The sequence below is a fragment of the Polyodon spathula genome, chromosome 8 (genome assembly GCF_017654505.1).
Source record: "Polyodon spathula isolate WHYD16114869_AA chromosome 8, ASM1765450v1, whole genome shotgun sequence".
NCBI classification, from domain to species: Eukaryota; Metazoa; Chordata; class Actinopteri; order Acipenseriformes; family Polyodontidae; genus Polyodon; species Polyodon spathula.
Genome location: NC_054541.1, coordinates 20,427,577 through 20,447,083, shown reverse-complemented (window position 1 = coordinate 20,447,083; position 19,507 = coordinate 20,427,577). Strand labels below are relative to the sequence as shown.

The 19,507-nt window shown below is 37.1% G+C and overlaps 1 protein-coding gene across 4 annotated transcripts; it reads left to right on the top strand.

Moving 5' to 3' along the window:
• The first annotated feature begins 12,048 nt into the window (after window positions 1-12,048).
• On the top strand, window positions 12,049-19,217 carry pex26 (peroxisomal biogenesis factor 26). 4 transcript variants are annotated; one of them, XM_041257151.1, is made up of 6 exons: window positions 12,049-12,263; window positions 12,607-12,882; window positions 16,386-16,532; window positions 17,616-17,923; window positions 18,627-18,773; window positions 19,034-19,217. In XM_041257151.1, the coding sequence occupies exons 2-6, from the start codon at window positions 12,689-12,691 to the stop codon at window positions 19,135-19,137; spliced, it is 900 nt and encodes a 299-aa protein (XP_041113085.1). In that variant the 5' UTR covers window positions 12,049-12,263; window positions 12,607-12,688; the 3' UTR covers window positions 19,138-19,217. The 4 variants fall into 4 exon arrangements, with proteins under 4 accessions (XP_041113085.1, XP_041113082.1, XP_041113083.1 ...); XM_041257148.1 differs by having other exon boundaries at window positions 12,050-12,263; window positions 16,383-16,532; XM_041257149.1 differs by having other exon boundaries at window positions 12,050-12,283; window positions 16,383-16,532.
• Window positions 19,218-19,507: the final 290 nt, after the last annotated feature.

Here is a 19,507-nt window from a genome sequence, read left to right as displayed (position 1 = left end):
TTTATTCTCACCATCAGTTCTTTTTTTTCTACCTGTTTTTAAATATCTTAAATGCCATATTTTTATACATATATATTTTTTATTTATGGGAGCACTTTACAGTTTACTGAATCCACAAACACAACACGGTCACAAGTCCACAGCGAGTGCTGTTAGTGTAGGTGGTGAAATATAGACAATGTGCACAGGAGGAAGTCTGGGTTTGGAAACTGGCCAATTAGCAACAGCTCCAAGATAGTTTAGCCAATTAACAATGACAAATACAACCGTTACTACACAAAACACTCACTGTTAGTACACAGGTTTTTACTCGTAGGTCTTTGCGTAACCATTACAGAAGGAACAGATTGCTTGGCCACATCCCCCAATATATCTTCAGTCACGCCCCCTTTGGTAGCGAGTGCAATCACGTATCCTCCAATCCATGACTGACACACTGCCTACTGCATTAAGGTGATGAAGTCTGGTATTGTGACTCCACCCCCTTTCTGGATGGCTGACTTCCGACTGACCCTGGAATGACCTGTCAAACCATCCAGTCCAGGGCACAATTCCTGTTATACAGTGCCCTCACAGGTCAGGTGGGAGATTGACTCTGATTCATTCACTCTGTCACACATTTATAATGTTTTGCATACTGCTTTACAAACATAATTAGAGCTTTGTTTGGAACAGATAAGAATTAGGCAGGATGTGATTGATGTCTTAAGATATTTAAAAGAGTTGACAATTTTAACGAAGATATTTAACCACCCAGCTGCCCATTTATTTTGGCAACTTCCATGTCAATGTTAGCCCTCAAATAGCAATTTGGACAGTTTTCAAAACAATTAAACTATATTTTTGAAAACACACTTTACTGTTATTATGAAAAATGGAAATATATTATTTCAATAGAAAAATAAATGTGTTTACAATTTTAGCATTAAAACAAACCCTCCAAACTCTCATCAATGCTAACATCTTGATCTAGCACATATACTTAAAAAAACTTGACCTACAATTCAGCTAATCACATTTTTTTAAACTATTCTTCAGTTTATACGAAGTTGGAGATTGAAAGTTCTATTCAATTTCATACATAAATTGAAATCTCCATCTCTTAAATCATTCAACAGCTCTGATTAGGCAATTGTTAGTTTAATTCAGTGCTCAATAAAACAAATTAAAAGTTGCAAAAAATGTAACAGCAGACATGAGAACCATTGATCTAAGGGATATTAGGCTGTTTCAGAGAACTTTTGAATCCTCAGCAAATGACTAACCTGCCCAGTGGTAGTGACTACCTATGTTGTCTGAAGTGAACCCACCTACTGTACCAGTTAAGCAGTGTGTCCTGGAAAGCCTTTTCAGAACATGGGTGAAGAGCCCAGTGGCGATCTTACCTGACAATTTCCTGTCTTTCAGTTTTGTCAGCTCTTACTGTCACTTAACGTAGTTTTTTGTTTTTTTCAATTCTAATCACATCTTAAATGGCAAAAACCAGTAACAAAATGTGATTGGTTAGTGTTAGGTGCATAAACATTTGCTATAATCAACTTATCAAATATATTGATATTAATGGAGATAGATCTGCCATCATCAACTTGTATTAAGTCAACAGCTTGCCAATTAGAATGAATGTACCTCTCGGCAGAGTTATAACAGGATATGCATACATGACCCACCCAACCTTGCTTTAGTTTCACTTTCAGGGAGATAAGATTCCTGCACTAGTGCTATATCACAATTATCTTGCCTTACAGAAGACATTATTTTTGCCCTTTACTTGGTTAGAGAAACCTTTTATGTCCCAAGAGAATTTCTAAAACTGTTTGTATTACTTCAGTGTGTCATAAAAAAGATTAACTATCAATATTGCACTACATAATAAATGTAAACTATATTGAAGTAGTTTTTATTTTTTTATATCAAATACAATAATGTATTGCAGGTAAAGTATTAAATAATTAAATAAAAAAAAATTCTCCATTGTGTCTTTGACACTGTAGGGATTGTCTTAAATCTGTGAACTGGTATCCTAAGAAGGTGAACAATAAACAAAACAAAATGAATGTTACACATTCAAAAAAAAAAAAAAAAAAAAAAAAACACGCTGGTCCTAATGCCATCTTACTGAAAGCTGGGAATCTTAGGGAAGGTGTTTTGTTTTGTCTCGAGTACAAACAATGGGTAATCAAAATGAACTTTTCAATTATACATACCAAATTCTTAAATCACTGTAACATGATATATAGTTATCCCTCATATATAAAATGCTAATTTAATGACATTTCCATGTTTTCTTTCCTGTGAAAAAATGTGGTGAAAAAGTATCCTTGAAAACATTCTGCTTCTTCTAATGACTTGTAAATTGGGGTTTGGTTGTTGTGACGTTCATCAATGCAGGATAGATCACACCATATTCCACATCCTTCTCCCGAAAGAACTTCTTAAATGTGCATGTATTTCATCATTTTTGTGTTTGTCTTGTTTATTCCTAATTTTCCTGACAGTCAGTTAGTTCGGTAACACTGTGTCCTCTAACTACGAAATCCTGTATTCTGCCTCTGTCAGTTCATTAGTTAGCTTGTCCACTGCATCTTTTACCTCAGTGTTGGATTGTAATCATAGTTCTAGTAACGCTTTGACGCTGCGTAGCTCTTCAATCACTGACTTGCCGTTAATAGTTACTAGAGGGTGGACTCTGTCCAGGAGAAGTCGGGGGAGAGTTTTGTTTTTTCTTTATGCGTCGTTTTTCTTCTGTTGCTTTCTGCGGTTTTCCTGACATCTTATAGATTCTTTTGTGTATGTACTTTGTTTTAAATTTAAAAAACATTACACCACTTATTATAATATATAACATCTTTACATTGGAGCCCCATACTCCTGCTGCCTCTCACAGCTGTGAATCACATGACTCCCCTTGTCTGTATACTAATGAAGGTAATATGAGCTACACATCAAAACTAAAATGAAAGACCAGAAAACTGAATGGACTACAAGACAGATGCATTCAGAGAGATACATACCCAATCCTCTACATCAACAGATAACCCTGGCCAGTAAAACGCAGATGATAGCGAGTTCCTGGTTTTGAAAATGCCATTGTGCACATCTTTAGAGGAGATGTGGAACTCTTTGAAGAGCTCCTGTGCCAGCTCCTTCGTCCGCACAGCCAGCCTCTCTTTGTCACCACACACATAATACAACTCTCCATCTAAACACGGGACAAATATAGGCTGCTTTACAATACTGCTGACATGACTACATTAAAACTAGGTACAGATTTCCATAACAATACAAACAGATTTAGAACACTGGTGTCTATTCATTTGCTCTTAACGGTGGCAAATCTAAATACCGCCACCATTTAAATATGAAATCAGGACCAAAGCTGGCATTTCTTGGCGGTATTTAGATCAACCATGGTGTAGATCAATTGTGAATATACCCTTTTATATTTTACAGACTACTAACATTCAGACAGTTACTCTAAGTTTCAAAAGGTATAACAGATTATTCAATTATTTAGATAAGCTCTTCACAGGTCTAAGAAAATCATTGCAAATCCAAGCAGCTGTTTCCTCACTTGTTTCACTTGGAATGGTAAATTAGCCCAGTCAACACCAATGACCCTCACCTGTGGTGCGCTTATCCGAATAATTATTTTGTGTAGCACTACCCATAGTTTTATATAATATACAGGGTGTCTTAGTCAGGCATCATAGGCATAACTTAATATTAGATAGAATTATTATTGGTTCATAATTTGGTTAATATTAATAATAGCTCTATTTCACATAGGTGTGAAATGTCTGGTGCAAAGAGTAATAAACTCTGATCATTTTGATGTGCAGACAGTCAACAGTGTGTGGACGACCGACTTAACAGGGAACATCCTAATCGGCTTTATATATGATATTGCCTACAATGCCTGACTTATGGTGGGTCACTAATAAAATGCTGTACCTTAATTCCTAAGAACATTTTAAATAAACATGATTTCCAGTTTAGATTGCATCCTAAACCGGTTAAAATGGCACATTAATTGATCTAATTACTGTCAATTCCATAATACAATAATTATACAATCATTAGTCTACCTACTGAATACTGCAGCATAAAGGTAATAGCCCTTAAAGGAATAATAACTGAGCCTTTACAATCCATTATATGATGTCTTCTACATGATCAGTAACAAATAATTCTAAACATTTAAACCACAACAGAATCTGCATTAACAGATTAAATATGATAAATATCAGATTTTCACCTGGTGTTTTTTTTAAGTTTAGATTTCATGACTTGTATGTTTAAGTGCTCAGTGGCTACCTCTAATCAAGTTGAGCATATAATTTCTCTTGCACTCTTTGAAGAACAAACCCGACACAGAAGGGGTGCACGAAATACACGCTCAATTTGATAAGAGGTAGCCACCGTACACTTACAAATATATAAGATCTTTTGTTGAAGTGCAGTTTTCAAAAAAATTACTCAGATTTAGTTTTCCCAACAACAGCCAAAGCAACAAGCAGCGATAAAGCCCGCAATCAAAGGGCAAATGCTTGTTTCATTTTTAAAGAACGTTCTTATATTGTCTTACGTTTTTTTTTTTTTTTTTTTTTACCAAAAAACAGGTACAAAACCTGTTCCAGTTCTTCTCTCAGAGACAACCTATAATTAAGAATACTTAAAACCCCTGGGTAAGCACTGTTGTGTAGCTAAGCAGTTTGAAAACGGTGTATGGACAGTGTAGATGTGTGTATCATGAGAGAACCTGTTTTTTGTATATAACAAATTTTTTATTTTCAATTTTAGTGCTTTTCATCCTCTTTGAGGAAAACGTTACACGGTTCTTCATTTTAGTTACATTATCTATGTAACAATGCTGTGTTTACGGTGCAGTTCCAAATGTGTACATTACATGGGAATATATAAAATTACATATACAGCATAGATTCTATAGAAAATGGTGTGTTAGGTCACTTAAGCCTATAGTAACTGTTTCGTATATGACTTATGATATGAAAATATCATTTCCAAGACAATTCAAAACACATTCCTTGTGTTGTGTAGTTCATGTATTTTCAGACATGGGGGAACAATTTGCTAGCATACCTATCGTATTGAAACACGACACCAACTACGATTTGACTGGAATATAAAAACAAAAAACTGCATTCTTCTTTAGTTGATTTGTCTTAAATTTATAAAACAAATATCTGCAAAGTGTTTTTGGATGGCTTTTTTATTTATAAATAAATAAGCAGTTTGGGTGAGAGGACTGTGAAGCTGAATTGTTGTGGATGCTCAACCTTTGCTCAATGATTTCTATTTTAAGACAACACCCTACTCACAACGTACGAGATTATACTCTGAGAACTACAATGAATCACTGTTTGAAAGACCTGCTGCATTTGAACTTCTGATCTTGCAATACAGAAACAAGCTCCTTGTTCCTTAATACATATAGTTTTGTTCATTTGTTATATTTCTTTATGATTATTAAATAAAGCAATTAATAAAATTATCACAGAACTACCATTTTGTCATAATTAACTTACCTTTAGTAATAAATTTGGAGGCATATCTTCTCAATGTCTGTTTTTCACCCTTGCTAAACGATGGGGGGTACAAATTATGGGCAAGGAAGTTGTATACTTCTCCAAAACGATTTTCCATGTCCTAGAAAAAAAACAAAAAAAAACCACACATTAAAATAGGTTTGCGTACAAGTTAATAGACTAATTAACGGTACAAGCGATGTTATTGTGTGCAGTTTGGGCAAGAGGACTGTGAAGCTGAGTGGTTCTGTATGCTCAAACTTTGTCTACATAACAGAAATAATTTAGCAGTCAATCAATCAGATCTTTATTTAATAGAGCACCCTTTGCAACAAACTGCCACAGATCACTTCCATGGACAAAACATGAAAATTTAAAGAGCAGTAAGCATTAGAAGCAGTCCAACAATTTAAATAAATACAGAAATACAGTTAAAAAAAAAAGAAGAAAAAAAAAACAGTAAAACATACAGTAAAAAGCCAACAGTACTAATCATGTATATGATAGACTATAAACATGTCTTCAGTCTAGTTTTAAAAACTGCCATAGTTGGAGCCTCCCTTACAGAGCCTGGCAATTCATTCCACAATTTAGGGGCCCTGTAACTGAATGCGCTGCCACCTGTGTTCTTTTAAACAATGTTTGGAACGGTGAGATTCCCAGCATCCTGAGATCGGAGCGGGCAACCTGGAACACAAGGGACCATTAAGCAACTCAGGTAAGATGGAGCTAACCCATTTGAGGATTTACAGGTTATAAGCTGGTATCTTCGATACTGTAGCACCAATCAAAACTCAGAGTGTCTTATGGTTTAATGATACAACTCTAAAAAGAAAATGTATGCTAAGTAAGGGGGCGGCATATAAATTTTGCACACCACTGGGCTAGATCATATTATTCTAATTTAATTGAAACAAATAAAAATAATAAGATTTCTTTTTGCTATCATAGATAAATTAACCAATTCTTCCCCTAATAGTCCTACCCTTGACATTGGCTCCTCTCACAGCTGCAATGACCTTTCACATTTCTTTAAATATAAAATACAAGACATCAGAAATAAGATTCCTCAGATACCTTCTATTAAGGAGGACTCCTGCACAATTTTACCAAGTACACCTATTAAGGCTACTATGGGGAATTTTTCTTTGATTACCTTATAGGAACTGACAAGAGCTACTTCAACAAGAGAGCTACTATATGCTCTATTGATCATATTCCTACACAACTATTAGAATATATTCTTGGTGTTAAAACCCACATTTTAAAAATTATAAATGGTTCATTTTCCTCTGGTATAGTTTCCTCGATGTAGCAGTGGTAAAGCCTATGCTTTTAAGAAACACTGCCCTTGTCAGAGTTGTGAATGAACTGCTGATAAGCTCTGACTTTAAGATTTTGCTGTTAACTTACAAGGCCCTGAATGGATTAGCACCTAGTTATTTGCAGGAGTTACTGACCCTGTATCTTCCAAACCACACTCTGAGATCATAGGATGCGGGGCTGCTGGTTACTTCTAGGGTAAACAAAAGCAACATGGGAGGAGGGAGGGCTTTTTCTTGTAGAGCTCCTAAAATATGGAATGCTCTGCCTTTGTTTATCAGGCAAGCTGGGTTGGTTACAGTTTTCAAGACTAAAAATGCACTTTTATAAAATGGCTTTCTTATCTTAGTGAGTTTTAATGTAACTTTAAAATTGTTGCTTTTGTATTATATGTACACCGTTATTTAAATATGTTATTTATTTCTTCTCTATTTAAATGGTCTGACTGTGACAACTGTACGTCTGATATGCTATAAAAATGTATTGTGGTTTGTTCTTTTTTTCTGCTGTGTACTGTACAGTGCTTTGCCATACTTTTGTATAAAAGCGCTATATAAACTAAATAAACAATAAATAAATAGGGCCAAATTAAACAAAAATTGAGGTTCAGGTTATACCCACCGATCGTGAATATTTTTTGGTTATAACAGGCTAAACTTTGCTATCAATCTGAAAAGCTGACCACTGTGATTTTCTGGAAGCCGTGTAGCAAACAAGACCTTAAGTTCAAATAAAATGCTGGGGTCTGAGCAGCACAGCTGCAACTTCTGGCCAAGTAGCTGTTTTGCACTATTGCTTAAAAATATGCGACAACATACCAGAAAAAAAAAGTGTTAGATTCTGGGATGAAACGCCATTTTTCACACTCCATCTTCAGAGTTATTTATCTTGAATAGTAGCCTATTTTATTTCTCACCAATACTTAATTGTTTAACGTTCCCAAAGCATGTTTCCCTTGTACTGTGTCTGCCTGTGTTCTCTGGCTAGCCTACTGGAATTGACAAGCGGCACTGGGAACTGCTTTTTAAAGGGCGATCGCATCTTAGGTTTTTTAAAAGAATGTTATCACATAACATGTGTTGATTCAGTTCTGACATTTTTAAAATAAACTAAGTAAATATTAATACAATAGCTGACCTTTTTTTTTTTTTTTTCCACCTTCCAAAAAACTGACAAACTAAACAATATCTGACAACTCGATGAAAAACAGTATACAACAGACACTGCCTCCCTCGTGATCCTCTCAATTTGCTGAAAATTGTGAAAGCTTATAATACAAAGCGAAAGTTGTTTATCATCATTGTTTACAAATACACCACACACCTGCACACATTTTATTGTGTTATTTTTTTTATTTTTTATTATGACCTGCTGTTTTGTCCGACTGTAATGTATTTTTTCTTTTTTCTTTTTTATTGCTTGAGTCTTATTTCTGTGATCTGTGATGTCTGTATGGTCTTTATTTTTTATTGTAAAATAACTTTTGGATACTACATTGTATGTAAAAAGGGGAAACACAAGCCCCCTAGTTAGAGGACAATAGAAAGCTAATCGCCGTTTACTTTACACTAAACCTCACAATTCAACACACCCCAAACAGTCTGGATGACTTAATTACTTTTAAAACATTGTTTTATTTAAGTGCAGGCTGCTTACCTAAGCAAGCATCAACAACAAAAACTACAATCCACTTACCTACTTCAACACCGATTCAAACAGCAACGTTTGCTCTCAAGACTAATAAACAACCTTGCCAAGGCTATGTATGCAAAGTTTCGCTTCAATTGGCATAACAGTTTCAGAAAAGAAGACATTTGAATATTTTTGACAAATGCAATATGGCTGCCGAATCATGTGACCAATCAACTTCTGTTGAATAAAAGTAAATATAGCGCCTAAGGTTAGTAAGTGACCCATGTTTCACATCTCTACCATAAGCGGTTTCGGACAAGATTTTATGAAACTTAAGGTTTTCTAAGCGAAAGGAAAAAATATATTCATATACATGCAGATGTACAAATCTTTATGAATCTTCACTTAAAAACACAGACATGGCGATCTGTTATTGCAATGCAGAAAAAAAGAAAGATTAAAACACATGAAGATTAAACCAAAACTGACTGGCTTTGTTTCTGATGGTGATTTTAATAGCCAACTTGACTCACTGTTGACTGACTGCTGCACCTGCCGGATTTGGTTTTATCTGTGATGTACATGCATTTGTTTAATTATTTGTTTTCGTTCATATTTTGTGCACTTTCTGTCAGGCTGCAACATTGTTCGCCTCTTGGCCAGGTCGTCATTGCAAATGAGAATTTGTTCTCAATTGACCTAGATGGTTAAATAAAGGTTTAAATAATTTTTTTTTTTTTTCAAATGAAGGCAACAAACACTGCTTTGAATCCCGTCTCGTTGTCATTGGAATGGTCTACTGTTAGTATACTTCTTAGGGTGCGTTTGTAAACTCAATCTGACGCTGTCAAAGAGCGTCCGGGAAATCTCTTCGGAGTGCTTCAGAGCGTGAATTTTCTCTTTAGTTTTCAAACAACCTAAAACTGTTTAATATTGATGGTACTATTATTAACTATGATCATTATGCAGTTGTGCCGTTTAATGTTTTTTAGACCGATCTAACCGAGTTTTTATTTATATTTTTTACATGACTTTTCAATTCTTAAGTCTAATACTACTGTAATTATTACTTTTTTGTGGCGGTGTACTGTTTTAAAAAAAAAAAAACAACTGGTCAGTGCTGATGAACAAGACTAGCGTGACGGCTCATCCCTTCCCCCTTCAGTCACTTCAAAATGTAAAACCCCAACTTAAAATATGAGGAATATAATTTCTCAAAATAGTAACCAACTTCTAGATGGTGCTGGGAACTTCCTGCAGAATAAGAGAGCAGCTGGCGTTTGTTTTGTTTTTTCAATCACGCTCATAGATCACATCTCATGAACGGCTGGAATGAAATTGACCACTTTTTAAAATTATGCATCACTGGAAAGATTTTTACAAATGAAGAGTTAATGCAGCTCAACAACAGTTATTAATGTAAAGTTAGTTGACGATAGAGACCTGTAATTCTGTGTTATCGATGAACACCCAACAAAAAAACAAAAGCAGGTGGAAAATATTCTAAAATTTCTTTTTTTATAAAAAATGATCACATGTAATATCATTGATAATTTATTTTGCAATAACTGTACGTTTAATAAACGTAATAGTACACCAAACCCAAGTCTTGAAAAACTTTATGTACAACAATAGATATGCAGCTACACGTCATTACGCTATTGTTAAAGTAATGTTAGCTTCGCACAAACTTGAGAAACGAACCATTGATTTCTGTTAATTAGACACTTCCGAAACACGCATGAGATTCTAAAACTGTGCAGCTTATTTATTATTAGCCTTCAAAGGTAAAACAAACACAGTACATATTGGTAACAAGTGTATTTGTATAAAGCATTCGATTATACTGCACAGCATAAACTATTTTAGGAACTACAAGCGCTCACCTAGAGGGGCAACTAAATGTTTCTTTTTGTTATCCCACACAGAAAAAAAAAACTGAGCTCAGCTTTGCTTTGCTTTTTCAATGAGTTCTGCACATAACATTTCTAGACGGCTGGATACACGAAGCATTTCAAGAATGAATTAAAACAGTTCTGGGCTGTAGTCTTATTTGTGCGCAGCATTATCAACAATTGAATTATACAAGCTCTGAATTGTACTTGCATAAAGAAAATGAAATAGGTCAATGATGCACTTCTTCGGGGAACCAGGTCAAGCACTGCCATACACAAGTGTAATTCCTGTGTGCAAACAAAATGACTGCTTGTAGGTCATTTTGTCAGACTTCAAAACTTCTGTTTGTCACACATCTGTCTTATGTTGTCATTTACATACAAACATTGCTAATTATTTGTCTATCTGTATTAAATATTGATCAGCTAAGCACTCAAATGGCGTTGCGAAAAACTTAGTCTGACTGTTCTCCGTTTGACGTCACACGCAGCTACTAGAGAAATATGGAAGGCCACCTGGGTCAAAAATGTAAGCTGTTAGTACACGTTTCAAATAAATTACTACGTGTAGTACTGCCATACATACGCGTTATATTTTGTCCTATTTTTACTACACGTACAAATTTGGCCAATCAGTTCTTTAGAAATGAAATAAGAGCCAATGAATTTAAAGAAAATATTACGTGCACTAAATGATCCAATGAAAAGTCGCCTCACATTTTCCATGCTCTTCCAAAAGTGATCAGGGAATCTCAGCCTTGGAATATTTTTAAAAGCTGTCTCAAAACATTTTTTTTTTAAACTTGCCTTTCCAATTGTTTAACTTCTGTTTGTACAATGTTTTTTATATGACTTTACTTTTCCTGTTTTTTTTTTTTTTTTAAACTTATTTTAAAGTGTTACCATTTAGCGTTGACAAGGTTGTTCACCCTTCTTTGCATAAAGATAGCATGTCGTTCCCCTCCACTAACAGGGGCAGCAGTAGTTTTACTGACCTCAACCTCTTCTCTTTGGTTCACAGCAGCAGACTGCCTCCCCACTTACTTTTCAAAGCTGCGTAGGGCTGTGCTGGATCTGCGCAGACTTTTGAGGGAGGAGCTTTGTGATTCTACGCAGATCCACGCAGAACTGCGGAAATCTGTGAAACAAGAACGCGTTCACGGAGATCACTCTGCGCAGACTGAGCAGAATCTGACCAATTTAGCCAATTATCTCCCTGAACGCAACCATTGGTAAATTGGTCAGCTTCTCATTCTGCACAGAATCTGCACAGAGTGATCTCCGTGAACACACCCATTGTCTTCTAACAAGATGGGCTTCCTCTCACGATGTACAGCGGTGCGTGGGGAAACTGCGCATGTTAAAAAAAAAAAACAACAACTACATTTTTTTCAGTGTTTGAGTTTGTTTCCAAAATAATGGTATAGTACTACAAATATTTTTTTTTTTTGCTGTAATAATCTAAACACATTATAGTCTATATACTGAAAAACTGACATATGGAAATTCATCATCCACACACAACAATCATCTGTAAAGTTTGTAAATGTGACCCATCAGTTCTGAAGGAGTTAAGTGAAAAGTTAAACTCTGTTGGGCTGTCAGTCGCAGTGCATTCCTGGAAATGTAGTTTTTTCAGCAAACAACTTTTGTATGAGCGGTGTTGGAATAACTACGATTCCCACAATGCAATATATTACTGACACTATTGATCTCCTTGAAATGTCTGCTATTCGGTTCGCAAATTATTAAGCGATTTAGCAGGTAAAAGCTCAGTGGACTACCAGACAGTCTTTTGATTCTAAACTAAAAGCATTAACACATCGACGCCGGCAGCAGTTTAAAACTGTACACCACATTTATGCACGTAAGAATGCTATTAAAATGGTACGCTGTTTGTGGATTTTGTCATGTTGGCAGCGAGCGCATTGTTCTGTGGATTTACAATATGTTCTTACCTTATGTTAGCTAGCAACATTCTCACTGTTTCCCGTATCTCTTCGCTGAAGATACTTTTGTTCTTTATTTTTAAAACAATAGTACTTTACCCTTGCTCCATATGCCGACTTTCGACAAGTGAACGGCGCACCCACCTCAAACCAACGAGCAATCAAACAATGTTACTGTCCATTTTTTTAAAAGGTTTTTAAATTTTAGTTGCATTCATTTAGATTTTGTAAATATATTTATTTATTTATTTTTTATAACAGGTTCCATTGTTTAGCTCCGTCCTAAAAACATGATGTTCTCCTCGAGTTAGAAACCGATAATCCCACAAGGTTATCGTGAATAATGACGAAAAGACTGGGCTCGGTGCAGGCTGGGAGCAGCCCGGTTCTGTTCCAGGGCTCGGCTCAGGCTCTCTGCCTGCTCGATACGGCCACGGAGCTGCTGATGGTGCAACGAGATTTCCGCGCTGCTCTTGAGACATGCGAGAGAGGGCTGGAGAGTGTCGCCGGCCTCCCTGAACAAGATGACCTATGTAGGTAGGTCAATTCATTCGATTTTTTTTTTTTTTTTAATTTACAGTATATCTTATTCGTGAACAGTAAAGATTGTGACTTGGCATTGTTTTAGTGTACTGTAGATGGATTTTCATTTTCAATGTTTGGTACAACAACTGATCTTTCCATGAAATAGACAGACGAGGTGAATCCAGGTGAAAGCTATGATCCCATATTGATGTAACCTGTTAAATCCACTTCAGTCAGTGTAGATGAAGAGGAGACAGGTTAAAGAAGGATTTTTAAGCCTAGACACAATTGACATGGATTGTGTATGTGTGCCATTCAGAGGGTAAATGGGCAAGACAAAAGATTGAAATGCCTTTGAACGGGGTATGGTAGTAGGTGCCAGGCGTGCCGGTTTGAGTGTGTCAAGAACTGCAACGCTGCTGGGTTTTTCACGCTCAACAGTTTCCCGTGTGTATCAAGGATGGTTCACCACCCAAAGGACGTCCAGCCAATGGCAGGCCAGTGGTTGAAAATGGCTCATTGATGAGAGGCAAAAGAAGGCTGACACAAATTGTGCAGAGCTACAGATGGGCTACAGTTAGTCAACTGACAGTCCAGTACAACATTGGTGCCGAAAGACCCATAAAAGAATGCACAACTCGTCATACCTTGATACGAATAGGGTATGGTAGCCGACGACCTAACAGAGTTCCACTTCTTTCAGCAAAACACAAGAAACAGTGGTTGCAGTGGGCTAAAGAACGAAAACACTGGACACTGGAGGATTGGAAAGACATTGCCTGGTCTGATGAATCACGGTTCTTGCTGTTTCACACTGATGGGAGGACTAGGGTATGAAGAAAACCACATGAGTACATGTATCCATCATGCCGCGTGTCAACGTTGCAGGCTGGTGGTGGTGGTGTGATGGTGTGGGGTGTGTTTTCATGGCACAAGTGGAGCAACATTTGAATGTCACAGGATATCTGAACATTGTTGCCAATCAGGTGCATCCCTTCATGACAGTAGTGTATCCATATGCTAATGGATTTTTTCAGCAGGATAATGCCCCATGCCACAAGGCTAGGATTGTCCAGGAATGGTTCCACGAACATGACAGTGAATTCAGCTTACTGCAGTGGCCTGCCCAGTCACCAGATCTCAATCCAATTGAGCATCTGTGGGATGAGATGGAACGAGCTATTCGGAGTAGAGATCCACTACCAGCCAACTTGACAACTATGGGAAGCATTGGAGTCAACATGGGCCAGCATCCCTGTGGAACGCTTTAGACACCTTGTACAGTCCATACCCTGATGTATTGAAGCTGTTCTGAGGGCAAAAGGGGGTGCAACTCAATATTACGAAAGTGTTCGTACGCTCAGCAGAATGTTTTGTACACTCAGTGTATGTGAGCCTTCAGTGCTTTTCCTCAGCCAGGTACGTGAATTTCCTATTAGCCTGATGTTAATGGCTGAAGTGTAATGCTGGCTCCAGGGATCAGCCTATTTGCGGCCTCCTGTTAGATCAGCACATAGAACTGCAGAAATGCTGGCTCCTGGGATCAACTAAAATATGGCCTCCCTAGCGCCTCAGCATGGAAACCATCTGCAGTGGGCTGAGTGGGGCACTTCGCAGATCATTGCCTCCGCTCATCAGTGTTTCGATGATTAATCCACGACACCTCAGAAAGGCTTGACAGTGATGCTGGCGTCAGCACAGCTCCCCTCCATCCCCAACCCAGCCCAGCCCAACCCAGCCCAGTCTACTTACCTTAGCCATCCATTCCTTTTCATTGATGTTGACTTAATCTGTCACCTCTCTTATGAGGTCCCCAATATGCCTCTCTCCTCAACAGTTGCTACTTCCGTCTGCTTACTCGGATAGAGCCTTCACTATACGCAGCAATTACTGTCCACTGAAACCAGTATCTCTGAGAAGCTTGGTCACGGAGTGTGTGTCAAATCCCCAACTACCCACCTCTACTGTATAAACCCAGACTCCACCTCAGCTGCAAACTCAGCATACCAGTTTCTTCCCGTCATGTGTCTCATCTGTGGAATCCTCCCATGGCAGTGTTAACTCCACTAGGAGAACAAGGCGTGTTGAGACTGACAGTGTCAGGTCAAAGGGTAGTTGCCAGCATTCTTCAATCTCTCGCGGCCTCCAGTTGTCACAGGCGAAACTTATTTCTAATACCATTCCTGTTCTCTCATACAATGTTACAGAAATTTTATATTTTTTGTTTGCTGTGGGGAAAAAAAAAAAAATCCAACCTAAATAAACTGCACATTTCAGACCTTTATAGCTAATGGTGCTGTTAACCACTTTACATAAGTGAGTATTCTTTTTGTGGATTGACCCAAAGTATTTGCTGAACTACAACAAGGTTTAAGTTTATTAAACTTTATTGGCAGCATGCAAATACTGAATGGTTATAATTGCCAGTTTCAAAGACGAAAGGATCCAACAGTCCTTGATCTAACAAAGACCTTTAAATAAGCCTGTTTTTAATACCTGTCTCAGTTACATCAGTCTTCAGCAGTCCTTTCCTCATTATCACTGCTTCTGGTTGCAGTATTCCTTCATTATAACTGCTGTCCAGGTACAGTTTGACCTGGCACCTTCCCATGCTGTATCTCTCTTGGTCACGTTGAAGTCTGTAACACAAACATTCTCACAACTCATGCATTCAACACATATCCTGCTAATAAGATACATTGGTATAAAAGATTACAAGATACAGACATTTGTACAATAGGTTACAAGACACTGATAACCTCCATATATCATACCCAAATAGGGATTGTATTTCCTTCTCAGTACCTTTCCACAGATTTGCTTTTACATCAAGGTCACCGAAAATGTAACCACATAATACCACCTCAAAGTGAATATTTATAGGTGTGGACGTTTAACAAAACAGAGCTTACCTTCGTTTTGTTTAACATTCCTATTACTCAAATTAATTCATTTAGGCTCGCATGAGAAATTCTAGCATGACAATTATTTTAAGCGTCTCTCTTCAGAAATTTTAAACAAATTATCAAACATGGCTTTGTAATGTTTCTTACTCTGACGTACATGTTGACCTCAAGCACAATATATACACAGATCAATTCCTATTTTCAAGACTGTACCCTCTCTACTAGTGCATCAGAAACTCAGAATTTTCTGGCACTGTTTAGATGAACCCAAAGCTGAGGAAGAATACACTTAGTTGCATCTCTGTAGTTTGGTTTCTTGCATCAATGCAGATACAAATTGGATTGGAATGATTGAAAATCTTGAATTTGGAGACGCTTATATCAAATTCATGCACCCAGGGGGAATAAGGGCAGTGTCACTGGCTAGAAGGATATGAAATGCTGGATACCCCTTGAATACGGTTCAATGCAAAACTCTCTCTTCAGCTTCCACGTAAGCCAAAGAGAAGAAACAAAACCACCTTTTCAGGCATCTTTCTAATGTAATCTTACAATAATTTTTTGCTTTCTCTTTTTGATAACAACTGACTCCACCAATTTGTGTAGTAGTTTCAGATACGGAGAGGTAAAGGCAGCGCTTTGCATCATTGGAGTCCAGGCACTGGCGGAACTAAACAAGTGGAGAGTGGTCCTTGAGTGGGTTCTTCAGTACTATGGGGCTCCTGAGAAAATGTCTGCAAAAATCATGCAAATGTGGTGAGTTAACATTAGGTAGGAATGCTACTGGTCAGGTCAGTACCTGGAAGGGAAACTCTCTTTTCTGAAATAGTTTTGCCAATACATCATGGTGTTTTCTTTTTGCACAAGGCATTGCATTTTGGTTCTAAATTCAAGATATTAAAGATCTTTAAGAACAACTTATACCCAGGTGTCCTTGTCAAAGTATAATATGGGTAGACCCCACTTAGTGGCTCACCTAGCAAAAACACTGCAATGGATCGCAGTTTGCAGCGTCTTGACAATCTTTGCTGGGCGAGCTCTTTGTTTCTGTAGATTAGGGAGGAAAATCGGCTGTGGTTTGTCCAACTCAATGTATTTTAAGGCCAGGCAGAGACTAGGTAGGCACAGTAATCTCCACAACCCAGTAGCTTCGCATTTGTTGCTTTGGTTTGGACGATGAAAAGAGGCAACTGGATTGACAGCAGGAACACAGGTTGCCAGTTGATCTTCTGTCTTCTGGCATCAGTCAATACAATTCATTTCAGAGCATTTTTTTTCAAACTGCACAATATTTGGCAATTTTCAAGTAAATATTTATTCAAAAAATCACTAATCCTACAATTTAGATTTATTTATGTAATTTACTAAGTTTAAATATGCATGTCCATTAATGAAATGGTAAATTAGCAAGTAATATATAAATATAATTGATATACAGAAATTACTTACTTAATTCACATTGTAATCAATATTTATTATATTTATGAATAAACTGATCATTTATTAAAATAAAACACTTTTGTGATATTTACTGTTATTGGAAAGATTTTATTTGCCGTTTTAATTTTAAAAAGTAAATGAATCGAATCATTTTATAATCTTTTTGTGATAGCATTAAGCCATTCCAGTGGTTGGGTTGACATGATATAACTGCATACTAAAGGGCTAAAGGCATTCCGCTTCGCATCGTGTCTTACAACACCTTAAGAGTGTGGTTATATCATGTCAACCCATCCCATCACGCCTTAATGCTGTAATAAAAAATAAACATTAATGCATTAAGATAAATGCAAAGCAATATATTAGTTTGTCTCCTAAATGTTCCATTTTTTATTCAAGTATCCTCCTATACACCAAAGTGGAAGAGTCAAGTATAATCTTGGAATCAGGAGGTGATTGGCTAAAGAGCCCAGTCAATCAGAGCTTGCCAGGCTTTGGCACGGTAGCAGAGCTCTACCTCCTCCACGTCCTGATCCCATTGGGTAGGTTCACAGAGGCGGAGTTGCTGGCTGGAAACAGCGTTGCTTTCAGCGAGGAGCAAAGACGTCTTGCTCTGGAGATCATTGAGTGCAAGAGAGAGGAGAGCAGACCCAGGAGCCCTCCTGAATCTAGTTGGGGAGAGGACATCACAAACAGGACAGAACCAAGTAATTCATTTGCAGTTTTCTTTCCTTCAAATCCTCTAAAGTAACAAAATAGTTCCATAAGTCTCGCCATGCCAATCCATTCACTATATATGTCTCAATTTGCTCAGTTTTGAAAGAAACACATGTTTTACATTTTAAAACATGTGTCTGTTCACTAGGTTAAAAACATCCCTGATTACAAGTCATGCTTTTAAATTGTTTTGCAGTTCCTGGGTCATTTCACCTAGAGTGGTATTGCCCCCACCCCATTGCTTTGAAAACTGCACATTTGAGACATACCTAACTTATGAGAGTGTTTAAACCAATTCTATTTGTTTTTAGGACATTTGAGTATATTTTCTGAAGTGCATCTGTTCCTTGAATTTCCTCTAGAAAAGTTGTTGATGTAAATTTGCAGGTAACTCCTCCAGGATTGCTCATAGGGTCAATTTTTTTTTTTAACTGTGCCTTGTTAATCATCAGTAATTTGTGCTTTGATAAAGAAGCACTTTCCAACCAAGCACTGACCTCTATCAGGTATTTCAGACTGCTTCGTTTCCCATTGTGACTAAAAAACTGATTTTTAGCAAGGGCATTCAGTTTTATATATTACTAAATACATACATCACGGATTTAATTTACATCATGTGACATTTTTTTTTTTGTCCAGTTTATAATATTTGTTTGTTTATTAAAACATTTTAATATCCTTTTTTGATTGCAGATCCTGTTACTCAAAGGTTTCTGGTCATGGTGAGATCATTGCATAGAATTTTGCTGGTGGCAAGAAAAGGCCTCTGTTCCTTTCCATTCCAGAGGGTGGCACTAGCTGCTATTTTGCTGTACCTGCTATTAGTGAGAACGGATCCCAGTGAGTGGTTTGCTGTATTTTTTATGTAATGAACCCCATCTTCAAACAAAAGAAAATACCCTAAAATAAACACATTTTGACAATTGGGCCCAATAGGATTCAACAAGATTGTTTCATTAAAGAACATTTAATAACAAGTAGTAACATTTTATTTTTGGCCCTTCACTCAAGTTCAGCCGGCGCATTTTGTCCTGCATTTTTCTTCTCCATGATATTTTGCATAGAATAGTGATAACATAAATATTTTCTTTCTCTTCCAGCTATTCCTTCAGCTTTTCCCTGGATCTCCAGCCTGCTGCAGATGTTTAGGCAGATGTGGGATGCCATGTTTGCACCATACTACAGAGCCAATATCAGTCACTGAGCTACCTATGTTGTACAGTTACTCACAAAAGTATTTGTTCAGGTGTCTTTTTCAATAAAGTAAATACATTTGTACTTTAATAACTGCAGTTCAGTTCACTATACTTTTTTTTTTTTATTGAATACCTGGTTAGAAGAGGCACTTCAGTAGAATAATATGTTTCATATGAGGAACTCTTAATAGCTTGCCATTGCTAGGCTTAATTTTCCAGGCTGTAGAAATCGTGGCTGATGCATACCGTAGTTACACGGTCAAATTTCCCACCCTCAACTTGAGGACAAAAAATCTAAGAAAGATGCATTTACTCATATAAGAAAACTATGTATGGAGCAGTTTGCAGCAGTCTGCTGTCACACAGAGCATTACAGTT